Source organism: Delphinus delphis, chromosome 5, assembly GCF_949987515.2.
Source record: "Delphinus delphis chromosome 5, mDelDel1.2, whole genome shotgun sequence".
NCBI lineage: Eukaryota > Metazoa > Chordata > Mammalia > Artiodactyla > Delphinidae > Delphinus > Delphinus delphis.
The window spans coordinates 101855412-101870382 of record NC_082687.1 but is presented as its reverse complement, the minus strand read 5'-3'; the positions used below and the strand labels follow the sequence as shown (position 1 = coordinate 101870382).

At 42.7% G+C, this 14971-nt stretch overlaps 1 protein-coding gene and 1 pseudogene across 2 annotated transcripts; one reads left to right on the top strand and one right to left on the bottom strand.

Annotated features, from left to right (window-relative positions):
* Nucleotides 1-556: 556 nt before the first annotated feature.
* On the top strand, nucleotides 557-14559 carry TMEM128 (transmembrane protein 128). Of its 2 annotated transcripts, none has more exons than XM_060012811.1 (5): nucleotides 557-717; nucleotides 7027-7168; nucleotides 10335-10493; nucleotides 12556-12664; nucleotides 13906-14559. In XM_060012811.1, exons 1-4 carry the CDS (start codon nucleotides 615-617, stop codon nucleotides 12653-12655), a joined length of 504 nt encoding a protein of 167 aa, XP_059868794.1. In that variant the 5' UTR covers nucleotides 557-614; the 3' UTR covers nucleotides 12656-12664; nucleotides 13906-14559. The 2 variants fall into 2 exon arrangements, with proteins under 2 accessions (XP_059868794.1, XP_059868795.1); XM_060012812.1 differs by lacking the exon at nucleotides 557-717 and adding an exon at nucleotides 5278-5387.
* On the bottom strand, nucleotides 8570-10308 carry LOC132426081 (transmembrane protein 126A pseudogene; annotated as a pseudogene).
* Nucleotides 14560-14971: the final 412 nt, after the last annotated feature.

Here is a 14971-nt window from a genome sequence, read left to right as displayed (position 1 = left end):
GTTATTCTGCTATTGATTCCTTCTAGTGTATTCTTCGTTTCATTTATTGTATAGTTCATCTCTGTTTGTTTGCTCTTTAATTCTTCTAGTTGTTTGTCCTTTAATTATTCTAGGTCTTTGTTAAACATTTCTTGCATCTTCACAATCTTTTGCCTCCATTCTTTTTCCAAAGTCCTGGACCATCTTCACTAACATTATTCTCAATTCTTTTTCTGGAAGGTTGCCTACCTCCACTTCATTTAATTGTTTTTCTGAGGTTTTATCTTATTCATTCATCTGGTACATAGTCCTCTGCCTTTTCATCTTGTCTACCTTTCTGTGAATGTGGTTTTTGTTCCACAGGCTGCAGGACTGTAGTTCTTCTTGCTTCTGCTGTCTGCCCTCTGGTGGATGAGGTTATCTAAGAGGCTTGTGCAAGCTTCCTGATGGGAGGGACTAGTGGTGGGTAGAGCTGGGTGTTGTTCTGGTTGGTGGAGCTCAGTAAAACTTTAATCTGCTTGTCTGCTGATGGGTGGGGTTGAGTTCCCTCCCTGTTGGTTGTTTGGCCTGAGGGGACCCAGCACGGGAGGCTATAGTCTTTTTGGTGGCACTAATGGCAGACTCCAGGAGGGCTCATGCCAAGGAGTACTTCCCAGAACTTCTCCTGCCTGTGTCCTTGTTCCTGCAGTGAGCCACAGCTGCCCCCCGCCTCTGCAGGAGACCCTCCAACACTAGCAGGTAGGTCTGGTTCAGTCTCCTATGGGGTCACTGCTCCTTCCCCCGGGTCCTAATGCACACACTACTTTGTGTGTACCCTCCATGAGTGGAGTCTCTGTTTCCCCTAGTTCTGTCGAAGTCCTGCAATCAAATCCTGTTAGCCTTCAAAGTCTGATTCTCTGGGAATTCCTCCTCCCATTGCCGGACCCCCAGGTTGGGAAGCCTGACATGCGGCTCAGAACCTTTACTCCAGTGGGCGGACTTCTGTGGTATAACTGTTCTCCAGTTTGTGAGTCACCACCCAGTTGTTATGGGATTTGATTTTATTGTGATGGCGCCCCTCCTACTGTCTCACCGCAGCTTCTCCTTTGTCTTTGGATGTGGGGTATCTTTTTTGGTGAGTTCCAGTGTCTTCCTGTCGATGATTGTTCAACAGTTAGCTGTGATTCTGGTGCTCTCGCAAGAAGGAGTGCACGTCCTTCTATTCTGCCATCTTGAACGAATCCCTACATGTATTAGTAGTTTTAATCTTTACCCAATCTTGTAGACAAAAGAGAGGATCCCTGGCTTGCCCAAGGTTAAAACAGCCAGTAATGACAGAACCAGTAATGACAGCTGGCCAGGCAGCTGGCTCCAGAGTTCATGTTCTTAACTAGCTTAAGTAGGGCTTGGCTGGATTCAGAGGTTGAAACAGTGCTGTGAGACTGCTTGGCTTGGCTTGCATCTCAGAGCTTCCTTCCTAAGGTGGGCTCCTCTGTGTGTCTCCATGGTGACAAGCCCACACGGACCTCAGACAGGTCTTCCCAACAGCTCTAGCCTAAGTCCTGGGGACTGACAGGTCTGGTCTGGGTCATGTGCCCTCTCCTAGGGCAGGGTCAGCCTCCTGAGAACACTGCAGGACTGCTATAGAAGGGAGAAAAAGTGTTTTCTCAGAGGAAGGGATGTCTACACCAAAGACCAGGGTTAATTGTGACCAAGGGTCAAAGTGAAAACCGGGTAATGGAATTCCTATGTCGACGAAAATAGTCAATAAACAATCAATAATTAGAAAAGAGTTTTATTTGCGCCAAACTGAGGACTAGCCCAGAAGCCTGGTTCCCAGATTACTCTAAGAAACTGCTCTGGAGAAGCAAGTTTTCAGCACAGTTTTGTATCTTGTCAGAACAAAGAACATTAAACAAGTCAGGGATACATTTCTTCAAGGTTTCAAAAAAACACCAATGCATACACATACAGCACATACAGTAATGGCCTTGGCACCTGGGAAGGGAGTCTTATCATCAAAGGAGGACCAGCATTGGCGTCCCAGGAAGAGGGGCGTTTAATCTTTATTTTTAAAATGGACATTCTTTACATCTGGTCAATGTGCCCTTTTCTTTAATAATTAAAGCAGATGTACAGGGCTTCCCTGGCAGCACAGTGGTTAAGATTCTGCCTGCCAATGCAGGGGACACGGGTTCAAGCCCTGGTCCAGGAAGATTCTACATGCCGTGGAGCAGCTAAGCCTGTGTGCCACAGCTACTGAGCCTGCGCTCTAGGGCCCATGAGCCACAACTACTGAGCACACATGCCACAACTACTGAAGCCCTTGCACCTAGAGGCTGTGCTCTGCAACAAGAGAAGCCACCGCAATGAGAAGCCCACACACCACAATGAAGAGTAGCCCTCGCTTGCTGCAACTAAAGAAAGCCCACACACAGCAACGAAGACCCAACGCAGCCAAAAATAAATAAATAAATAATTTAATTAAAAAAAATAAAACAGATGTACAAAGTAGGTTTGATAGGCCCAAAACAGGCTATTTTAGTTAGCATAAAATTCTGGTTAACTCATGTAGAAGCCAGAATGATTTCCCTATATCTCAATACGTAAAAATTTCTTTTACCACCTGCTATGTGCCAGGTGTTTGCAAGGCATTGGGGAGCAGCTATGACATGGTTGTAGCCCCCTGTCAACTGGGAGAGCACAAGCAAAAGGAAAATTGCAACAAAGAGTAACTGGAGGGCTTCCCTGGTGGCGCAGTTGTTGAGAGTCCACCTGCCAATGCAGGGGACACGGGTTCGTGCCCCGGTCTGGGACGATCCCACATGCCACAGAGTGGCTGAGCCCGTGAGCCATGGCCGCTGAGCCTGCGCGTCCTGAGCCTGTGCTCCGCAATGGGAGAGGCCACAACAGTGAGAGGTCTGCGTACCACAAAAAAAAAAAAAAAAAAAAAAAAAGAGTAACTGGAGCCCAAGGAGAAGGGAATAACTGATGAGGAGGTAAGCAGGAACCAAATCCAGAAAGCCTGGCAAGGCCAATTAATAACTACCACTGCTTGAACGTGCGAGGCACTAGCCTAAACAACTGGTATACACTTATCTTCACTCTGGTACCTACTGTGTCACAGATGAGGAAACTGATACTTAGAACAATGAAATAACTTGCCCAAGGAATCCAGAGTGATGGCGCCAGGATTCAATAGTCTATGAACACCTTGGATTTAACCACATTGCTAAGGGAAGGCCAGCAAAGGTCACAGTCAAATTCATTTTTCCCCCAAAAGTAATCCACAGTCAAAATGAAATTTCTTGGTTGGTAGCAAACTGATATCATACATCTATCATTTCGGTGCACAGTACACACATTGAAGAACTTATTTAATGGGCCCTAGCAATGAAGATGTGGTCATTAAATACCGGATTTTTTCTAACCTGCTTTTAAGTATCATCAATATGGTCTGCAAGAAGTGCATTTAAAATATCAGAGGGGAAAAAAAAGCTGAAAGGCATTCGGATCCAGATACAAAGGCCCTGAAACCACCAAAGGGGAAACTGATCTGACCCGAACATACTACATATGGAAACCCTGGAATGGTTGCGATGCTCTCGGGAATATTCAATTACAAGGGAGACCCAGCACTGACCTTTTTACAAGGAGACAATCAACAGAAGACTGTATTTGATAAGAGGAATTCACTTCCTGTTAACAAGGCTTCTAACCCTGTACAAGCAAAAGGAGAAGGGAGGGCAAAGACCCCAGGTGGCTCTGAAGAGATAAACCCTGGTTCTTTAGGAGTCTGAAAAGAAAAAGAAAAAAACAAAACGGGAAAAAGGAGGTATTGTGTAGAAAGGCCATATGATCCATCCAGTTGTTAAATCCTTTGCTCCAAAGGGTTTGCTACAAGGGCTGAAGAAATGATAGAAATAAACCCGTAGAAACTTGACATTCTTTTCTTGCATATTTGTTGCGTTTCTTCTGCAAACACTCACAACACATAGTGATATTAAAGAGTGCCTACTAATTCAGATTTTACTTCCTGGGTGGCTTTCTGGACTATCCATCCCTGTATTCAACCTACCTCAAGCCACTCTCCCTGGTCCCCACGTACCACAGCAGAATGAAGGGCTGCCCTTTATTCGGTGCTCTCATAACCTCATATGCAGTATCTCTGTTATGGCACTGGATGGAAATCGTCTCCACCACTAGAGTCTAACTTGTCCCTGTCCTCAGCATTTTAGCAGATGTAGCTGCTCAGAAAATGTTTGTTGACTGAATTAATGAAACGCTTCCATACATTTATAAATAGTGCTTTCTACTGTACTAGGTCTCTGTGGTCATTTTTGGCCCAGGAGCTCCTCAAGGGCAACGTCATGTCTTATCCATCTTATCTCCATTGCCTCGCATGGTGCCTAACAGTTCCTAGCAGACAGTAGGTGCTCAGCAAAAGTTTGAAGGGTTAATTAAGCACAAAATTTCTCAACATATGACACGGTAGGAAGGAGGCAAGAGAGTAGCAAACAGGGTTACTGATGGAGGAACACTTGTGAATTAGTGACACAGTCTTTTTCAGTTTATGAGCGTGAGTGATGGGAACTGACGGATTTCTGGCAAAGTACAAATTTAGCTTTCACGTTTCTGGCTGGGGGTAATTTCTCACAAGCCGTAAGAAGGGGGCTAACAAGAACCACATACGGGTGCTTCACATTTAAAACCCCAGAACAAATCCATGAGGCAGGTATAATCCCCGTTGTACAGAAGAGGAAACAGGCCCAGAAAGGTTTATTTCTTGCCTGAGCCCACCTGAGCGGTCAGCGCCAGGCCCAGACTCCACCGCAGGTTCCCGGGCCCGGCCCAGCGGTCTTTTCCTCCTCCTGGGTGGCCTCTGACTCTTTCACGTCTAGCTGGGCGACTCCTGAGGAGGAGAAGGAGGAAAGAAGCTGGGGGGGGTGAGATGCTTTGGGCATACAGGAGCCACAGGGTTCAGGACGCAGAGCACAAAAGCAACGAAGTGCCCCCGTAGGGCCTAGCACACCCACTCGCGCGCATTCGCCGGCATCGGTAAGCTTGACCCTTCTGGGCTTCCGTAGTTCGGAACAAACTGGATATCTCTAGATGGGGAAGGATAAATATTTTGAAATTCAAATCATGTTTCCGGATTTGAGCACTGAGACAGCAAAGCCTAACCCTCCGTACGTTCTCACGAACTAAAACTGCGAAGACAACACAGCCTCTCCTCTTCACAAAAGGAAATCCCTCCCTCCTCCGGCGAACCGAGGCCGGAAGTTCCGGTGGGCTTGATGTCACTACCGCCCAGTTTCTGGGCGGTGCTAAGATGGACGCTCTACAGGCTCGGGAGAGACTCCGGCGGAGATACCTGTTCCCGCGGGACGTGGTGGTCCAGCGGGACCGCGAGGGCTACGCCGGGCCGGGTGAGGCACCCCCCGTGGCGCGCCCCGAGTCGCGCAGAGGTTCCCAGAGGCGAGGCGCCGGACACGGCCGGCCCCGCGGGCCTCTCGCAGCCCTACCCAGTCAGGAGGGACAGGGTTTCGTTTTTTCAAGGCTTACCAAGTAGTTTTGCAAGTCGGGTATTTACTGTCGTAAAAGACCCTTAGAGATCAGGTAGCCCTGCGCATCTTGGTCTTCAGGATTCCCAGGAGAGCTGGTTTAACACCTGTTTGGCCATATCCATTAAAATAAAAAATATCCACAGATTGTATTTCTAAGAACCTAACAAAGGAGCGCACTCGTAGCAGTACACAAGGGCGTGTGTGCAAAGCCTTTCATCTCAGCTTTGCTTGTAATAGCGAACGACTGGAAACATCTAATTGTCCGTCAGCAGGGAGCTGGTTAAATACACTTGGCTGTTTATACATGACACAGCAGGCAGACTTTTATGAACCAATGTGGATGCTTTTCAAAGGGAGGCGCAGAACAACGTATGGTATGCCACCATTTGTGCTCAAACCAGATAACATGCGGTGTGTGTTCACCTGTAGATGCATAGAATATGCAAGAATTCAGTAGACGTTATTACTGGTAGCTGCTTTGGGGCTGGGGAACTGGGGTTAAGGATAAAGAGAGCGATTTCACCTTGGATCTTTTTGTCCTGTATGTTGTAAATCTTGTGTATTTATTACTTTTAAAAAGTAAACGCAGAAAACAACATGTGCAGGCATGCTGGTTTATAAATTTTGAGAGTGTCTCGCAGAATTTCTATTATGAATAAGCTTCCCAGGAATTCTGATGGTCAGCTAAAAGCTCGGGAACCTTGGCTACATACTAGTGGTTCTCACATGAACTGATAGAGAGGGCATGTCAGTCACATGGGGAACTTGTTAGACCCCATTTGACCCATTCTTTCAGATTGGGTCCCAAATGGAAGGAATTTGACTTGTCCATCACCTGTCTAAGACAAGTACCATGTTGGGACTGGACCTCCAGTGTGCCCTTTCCACTTTTGAGCTGCCCCAAAAGGTTGTGTTTGTTTAAAAAATTAAAATATGTAGTTGTAAGTAGTGTTTTTGGAAAATCAAGTCCATTTTGTGTTCTAATGTTTGCCACTTGCATTTTTCTTAATTAACAGGACTAATGACTTTCCTAGACTACATGTGAAGCATAGCATTAAAATTCCTATACTACCAGATGGCATTATTCTTTCCAAAAGACTATATAAATAAATTTGGTTGCAAAACTCATTTAGCAGCAAAACAAGTTGACTATATTGGACAGGTTTTATGGCAGGCTTCTATTAATTATTTCTAAAAATATAAACCTATTTTGGTGGTTTTACAGAAGAAATTGGTACTATAATGGGAGAGAATGTGGTTCTTAGAAAGCTCTAGGAAATTATTTTATTTGACTTAAAATAGGTGTAATTTAAAAAAAAAAAAGGAATTCCCTGGCAGTCCAGTAGTTAGGACTCTGCGCTTTCACTGCCGAGGGAGCAGGTTCAGCCCCTGGTCGGGGAACTAAGATCCTGTAAGCGGCACGGCGTGGCCAAAAAAAAGGTATAATTTTTCCTGTGACGTTAATGGTTACTTCATAAGTTGAACTCTCTGTTATTTGCAGAAACCTCTACACCTGTTGAGAAAAAGGAGAAACCTCTTCCAAGACTTAATATCCATTCTGGATTCTGGATTTTGGCATCCATTGCTGTGACCTATTATGTTGATTTCTTTCAAACCGTTAAAGAAAACTTTCACACCAGCAGGTAAGAAAACTTTATTGCTTCGTAAGTTAAACACACTTGTTTTATTTTTCACGTTTTGTGAGCCGACTTCTTCAAACGCTTAGTAGGCACCTACTTTCTGCCGGGCATGGTGTTGGAGGTGCTGGTGACGCAGAGTTGAAAAAGAGAGTGTGTGTTCTGGGCACGTACCGCAGAGTGGGTGAGGCTGGAAATTATTTCAGTGGGCTTTCTCAGCACAGGTGTTTTGTAGGATGAGGACGGTAGTGAATTTAAGAAGGACCTAATCCATTTGTAAACCACGCAGAGAGAATGACTGAAGGTCTTTAATAAGATCAAGTACAAGAGCATTGGGAGGAGGGAATGAGAATTGTGGTGGGTGGGAATTGGGTCTCAGAGCTCGTTTTCAGAGAATAGTTACAGCCAACAAGGTAACCACATGTACAGGCTGTGATTGAATTAGAGTTGAGGTCACTGGTGGGAGGAGTCAGGAGCTTTGAGGCAGGATGTCAAATAGTCCATTGTTCATGAGGATTGAAATCTCTTTAGTATAAAATCTAGGAGTTGACATGGAGGGGAAGGTTGTTCATCACACTCCTGAGTCCTCACTGGGCATTGGAGAGTGTTCTGGAGGCCCCTAGGTAACAGAAAAAGAGGGAGAGGCGTTGGTGAGCATCGGAGCTGGCATCGAGAGGGGTGATTTGCTTAAAGTGCGAGTGTAATTGTTTGGAAGTACCAGCAGGGCTAGAAAGATGCAGACGGGACTGTTTGATTCGGTGATATCGTTGGGGGTTGGGGGACACACAGTCTCTCCCGCAGAGGCCCTCAGGAAGAGCAGTGACTGCTGGAGGGGCACCTGAGGAGAGTGAGGGACCAGGTGGTCCGGGGAAAGCAGGCGGGGGGTGGGGGGGCGGTGTTATGTAAACTATAGCAGGGAGAGAGCTTGTTCGCCTTCCTTATTTCCACAAGCAGGAGCTTTCCCTAAACACTCCCATCTTCTGGCCCTTCCCCTCACTGGCTTCTCCCCTGGGAGGTACTAGACCTCCTGATAGGGTTTGGGATGAAGAACCAGGCGTGTAGCTCAGCACCTTCTTCCTCTTGGGAGCCAGCTGCCCATGGGAAGCACAGATTCTGGGCTGCTTTTCTGCACCATTGTTTTATGGGGCGACCCTGACATGAGAAGGTCTCTAGGTTTTCACTGTGACTTGAAACCCAGTGGGTAAGTCTGTCTCTTTCTGGGTTTCAGTGTGAGGAAGCACGCTGTCACCATTCACCAAAGCTATCTTCTTTTCGTAGCTCTGTCAGTAAAGAAGCTGACAGTTGGTCTTTATCAGTTTGGTTTCTTTGTGTCTTTCAATTGGTCTAGAACTTAGGCTGGGAAAAGAAGCAATGGTTGTTTCAGACACCATCAGTAGCGCCTGCTGCTTCGTTCATGAAATATCTCATGAGAGCCTGAGATGTATCCAGTTATGGTCACAGTGATGAACAAGGCACATTTCTCACCCTCCACCAGCTCATTTTAGGCTGTGATAGATGAGTAAGTCATGTGGTGCGTACTGTTTGCATGTGCGAGGGTATGTGCGGGATGCCGTGAATGCACCTAGAAGGGGCACCCAGTCCAGCCCAGCCTCAGGGGGTAGGCCTTTTTGAGGTTTCAGGAGAGATGACAGGATTTATCCATTTGTGTCCTATGTATCCTCGTATATGAGAATACTAAGTATTCTTAGTAGTTAAAGGAGATGGTGAGGTAAGGAATAACTCACTACACTGTAAGGTGTTTGGGGGCGCCCACAGGAGTAGCGGCACACAGTAGCCCACCGGTGGTGTGTGACAGAGCCTGGACTCAGCCTCCGGACCAGGACTGGGGGGCATGAGAAGAAAGTGGGAGTCATAGGCCTGTCCTCAAAGAAGTGTCATCTTAGAGGAAGAGAGACAGAAACGCATGGCTGAAGGCTGAGGATTTTGAGCAGAGTCGTGTTGCTTTCTTGCTGAGGCCTCGGTAAGCAGCGGGGAGTTCGGGCAGTTGTGGCGGGAGGGCGCTACCCAGAGGCAGTCCGTGCAGGCTGCCTTCTGCTTTCTCGAAAAGGGTTCATTCCTCTGATTTTCCAAATCTGGCCTCCTCCCATGACCAGCAGGGGCTGGAAGGAAGGGGCTGATGAGCTTTTTCTCACACACACTGAGCCAAGTCTTCTGTGGAGTTGGAAGGAGCAAAAAGCCATTGGCCCTTGTGGGAGGACTGGAGATATTCTAGGAACAGGAGGGTTTCATTTAGAAATCTTTTACGAGAGGCGATATGAATTAACTCCTTCCAAATTGAAATTCAGTATTTCAAGAAACCCAGCTTAACTTGGAGGAGTTGATGGTATCTGTTGAAATCTTTATTACTCTCACGCTCAAAACTTCAGAAACAACCAGAAAGCCGCTCGCTTTCCTGTATGTTTAAAGAAAACGTCCTTTTTTGTCAGTTAGTTTATGAAAGTGTGTGTGTGTGTGTGTGTGTGTTTAAAGTCTTACTTTTTCATCCTTTCATGTGTCTCACTCTCATCTTTACCTACCCATCTCCTATTAGATCTAGACTTTCTGCAAGCTGGGATTGAGTAACTGTGGGTCCCTCTGCCCCTTCTCCAGTTGATATTCTTCTTAGAAATAGATATTTAGTCTATTAATGTTAAGATACCTGATTTGTTAAGTGCTGTCAATTAGCACTTTTTTTTTTAAACCACTTTATTTTTGTGTACATATTTGCTTAACAATCACTGAATTTCTAGTCAGCTTCAGGTATCTGAAGAGCCTTTAAAAGTAGTTTATATTGTCTAGACCCAAGATATGCTGCACACAGTCTGGAACAAAATTGCAAATGACATCTTTCTTAAGATAGGCATAGAAATTCTGATTCAGTAAGTTAAGATGCTTCCTTTCTCTAGTGGCAGGGCTGAGTCATACCTGGCTGGTAGGCCCTGTGTTATGGGACAGGACTCAAAATTCAAATCACCTGTATTCAAAGGTAAACTTACAAAACCTTTGTCAGATACATGCACTGTCAAAAATGGGATCACTGCCATTGGTATGGTAAGCCAGCAACGCTATGAGCCTATGTCACATTTCAGATGTGTCAAAAAAGATTATTTACTATTAGGCTGCAGAGGATGTAAAAGAGGATAATAGAAGGGTATTATTTTTGTCTCTACAGTTGGTTTCTGTTTGGCGGTACCTTGTTGCTTGTTAGCTTATCGATTGCATTTTACTGCATAGTCTATCTGGAATGGTATTGTGGAATTGAAGATTATGATATCAAGTATCCAACGTTGATACCTATTACAACTGCTACTTTTATTGTAGCAGGAATTTGGTAAGTTACCTTTGGAATGAAAATTTTTTTGATCAGGTAATGATGTACATGGTACAAAATTCAAGAGGGAAAAAAAAGGGAATGATGGGAAAACAGTCTTCTTGATTCCCTTTTCAGTAGTGTCTTTCTTTACTTACATATTTAGTTATTTAAAATACAAATGGTGACATGCTATATATATATATATATATATATATATATTGCATTTTGCTTTCTAAATCATTTTCATTGTGAAGTATAATGCAGACAGAAAAGTGGAAGAATCTAAAATATACAGCTGAATTATCATGCAGTGAGCCTTGGTGTAAACCCTAACGAGAAAGATCTGTGCCGGCCCCCTCTAACCCCTTCCATGCCCCCTCCCAGTCACTGTACCTTCATTCCTGCCTGCAGGTAAACACTGTCCCCACCTTCATGGTAACTGCTTTCTTTTGCATCTCTTATAGAAATGGGTTCATATAGTATGTATTCTTTTACTTTTGACTGTTTACATGCAACATTATGTATGATTCGTCCATATTGTGCATAACAGTTGCCCGTTTTCATTGCTGTTCAGCATTCCATCTTATAACCAACTCCCAGTTTATCTGTTCTGCTGTTGATCACATTTGGATTGTTTCCAGTTTGGGGTTATTATGAGTGATGCTGTTAAGAACATTCTTGTGTATGTCTTGTGTGCCTGCGCGTGCTTCTGTTGGATGTATATGTACATGCATACATATATACATATCTCTAGAAGGGAAATCATTGGCTCATTGGGTATGCATACCTCCAACTCTAGTAAATAGTGCCAAACTGTTTTCCAGAGTGATCTTTTTTTTTTTTTTTAAATTGAGTTTGGAATTCTTCCATACCAGTACATAAAGATGTGTCTCATTCTTTTTAACAGTTACATCATTATCACTGCATGGACATATCATGATTTATTTAACCAGCTCCCTGTTTTTTTATTCTTTCGCTGTTATAAATAATGCCACAATTAACATCATTTTTCATAAGCTAAGAGGTTCTCAATGAAAAGTTTTTTTTATGTTTATAAAAGTATTTTATAACTTGCTCATTAAAGAAAAATCTGTAAATTACAGAAAAACACAAAGGAAGTAAATCCCATGATCCTGCCAACCAGAGAGAAAACTACACTGAACATTGTGTATGGGCTTTTAGGTTTTTTCCCTCTCTTTATATTAATTGCATTTTAATTTGGGGAAAACCACACACCTTTGTACATATTCAGTTTAAATGTATTTTTTCTATTATGTATTTTCTGTAGTTGAAGTTTATGGGTGTTTGACATACGTTGCATTGTGATGCAGTTTTTTATTAACCCTTCGGTGACGAGTGTAGACAGTTGTCTTATTTTACAATTTCTTATAAGGCTAATGTCACCCCCGGAAATATTATTGTATGTTTTAGAACAGTAGGATTATAGCTATTTAAATGTCTACTTCTCAAAATATTATGTTAGTCATTAATTATCTGAAACACTTATTTAATTGACTATAATTTTCCTTTATTAACTTCTGCTGTTAAAAATTCAGTTCATAAAAATCATTGCACTTAGAAAGTGTGTTATTCTTACCTGGTGACAGGAATAGTATTTTTCTCAATGGAAAGTTTAATAGCAGCTTATAAATGATTACTTTTTCATTCTGTTTCTGACAGAAAAATACTTTAACCGTGTATTTTTTTTTTTTTTTTTTACCATTATAGTTTGGTAGTGTGTGAGATAGTAAAAGCAGGCTGTAGTCATTTTATTTCGTGTTCCTTTACAGATACTAATGTTAAGAGACTGAAGTCTCTGTTAAGCCAGGCCAGCTCTTGTTAGAGGAGCTTTAGTGATTCCAGTTCTGAGTACTTCGTGAAGAAATTGTGATATTTCCAATATTGGCTAAGTCACATATCTGAGAAACATGATTTATATATAGAAAGTTACTGGCTGAATGAACTTTCCCAAACCGGGTAAAAGTGAGTCCTTTAAATCTAGATTCTGCAGTAGAATATAGTTGTGTAGAGTATAGCTATAGTTGTGAACTGTGTGGCTATTTTGTCCTTTTCTTTTCAGCTTCAATGTTGCTTTATGGCATGTGTGGTCATTTTTCACTCCACTGCTGTTGTTTACCCAGTTTATGGGGGTTGTAATGTTGATCTCACTCCTTGGATGATTTCTAAAGGTAAGATTTCTGGAATGGTATTTCTAATAATGAATGCATTTGAAAAAGTCTTTCATGATAATTTTCAGTGGACATAGCAGTAACGGACTAGTAAATTATTTCAGTCATGTTTACACAAGAGTTGTTCATCCATTGAACTCTGGGGTAGAAGGGACTGTGATCCCTTTCCATTTGCATAATTTAGTTCTAAGTGACTACTTTTTAGAGAAGGCACCCTGACCTTCCAAGATCTCATGAAGAGAGTATTTGCACCTTCCAATATGGATAAGTTCACACATTGATTCATTTTCTATCGCAGTAAACTTCCATCTACTTCTATACTGATGACTATTGGCTAGATCGTTCTTAGTTAATGGGAATATGGGAAGAATGGGCAATTTTACCCAGTTGAGAAGAAAAATCTGTTTTCTAACTGTCCTGGCTGCCTCATAAAAATCTGATGGATGGCACACCAGCCTTTCCCTTCCATGTTATTTATAGAATTTCTGCTTCCCCAGAGACCACTGTGTCCCTGGGCCTGCTGCCTTCACAGTGGGGTCTATTTGCTAATTGTCAGATAACTCATTTATTGAATAAGTATGTGTTCAGAGTACTCACTGTACATGCTTAGGGACATGGTGAAAAAGACAGACGGTCCCTCTCTTCATGTTGCTTACGTTAGAACTTGGAGAAAATCTATTCCATATGTCAGTTTACTTACTTGTAAACTTGAAAACTGAGACCCAGAGAAGTAAACTTGGAAAACTGAGGCCCAGAGAAGAAAAAGTTAATGCACTCAATTATTGGGGTGCAAAAGAAAACTGACATTTCAGCTCACAGACAGCATGTTCTCCCTTTGGAGTTTTAAAGGAAAGTCCCTATAACCAGGTAAAGAAGAAATGGATGTCCTCTCATTGTTGCTAGTCTGAAAATAGCTGCTAGCACACACATGCTGATGTGCAGAGTCCCCTCCACACATTGTGCTGTGTCTAGGACCGTTTGGACTCTCACAGTATGTCCTCTGTCCCTGTTGACCTGTCGCCACAAGAACATTCCCTCATCTGACCCTGTCTGCTTTGAATCTCTGGCTGTTCCGTATTGAGTTTTTCCACGTGTTCAGGAGCTTTTGACTTACTGCCGACATCAACGTTTAGTTGGTAACAGAGAGCCAGAGAATGTTGTAGGCAGGGAGATTGAACTGTGCTTTTTAATATTAAATCCAACAGCCTGAGATAGAATGTCTCGCTTGGGTTTTCTTTCAGGTGTAAGGGCATGTCAGTTTAAAGTGAATGATTAATATCCTGCTAGCTGAAAGCACCGCAGACATAATGGAAAAGCTACAGTGTGTTTTTGCATCTATGAAGTGAATGGTTTCCTTGGAAGAATTGTAACTTTATAGCTCTGTAGTTGAAATCAGAATAAATTATATTTCATTTGTATATTCCTAAACTCATTATCGAATTTTTCAGATTCAAAGTAGAAATATTCTATTCAAGACAGAAATAACTAATTTGCAGTGTTAATCTGTTTGGATCATTGGAGAAATTGTTGGTGTAAAAATTTAAATGAATTTTCATTAGAGATGCATAATGTACTCCCGATAGTTCAGAGAAGTTGTTCACTCTTCCATTTAAGGGTGAGCAGTTCAGTGTTTGAGATGACTGGCTGTGTATATAAAGGAATGATAGTGTCATGTGCCTTTAACCCAACTTCAGCAATTCCTAATAATACCGTTTTTATAATAGCTTTGTAAGGAGGAGGACCAGTTGAAAGGATTTTGTGTTTTCCCATCACTTAAGATTTATCACTGTGTAAATTACTGGGTTTTTAGCATTTGTTTAACATATGAACTTTTAATCATCTTAAGTACGTGTAATTTTTTTCTTAATATTTAAATAAAGTATTTCTATAACTTTCTTGTGGGTTTTGTTAATACAAACTTTGGAATTGTTTCTGTCTTCAGCTATTAGCACTTTCACTATAGAAATAAGGCTTCTTTTTAGAGAAGGCTACTCTGCTTTTCAAAGACCAATGGAAGACAGTATTTGCACTTTCAGATGCAAATATGTTTACATTAAACCTAAACATCGTAAGCATTGTGACGTTTTAAGTACCTTATGTTGGTTTCTGCGCTCCCCACCCACAAGGGACTTCAGGTGATGATATGTTTCAGTCAACACTTGTGTCTGGCTGGGATCACACCCTGCAGTAGTAGTTAATCTTGACCTTGAGCAGCAGTTAGTCTTTCTCCAGCTGTGAGGCAGGAACATTATCTGTGTTGTTGGGTTGTGGGTGATAAGAATAATGTTTATGAGACACCTACTACAG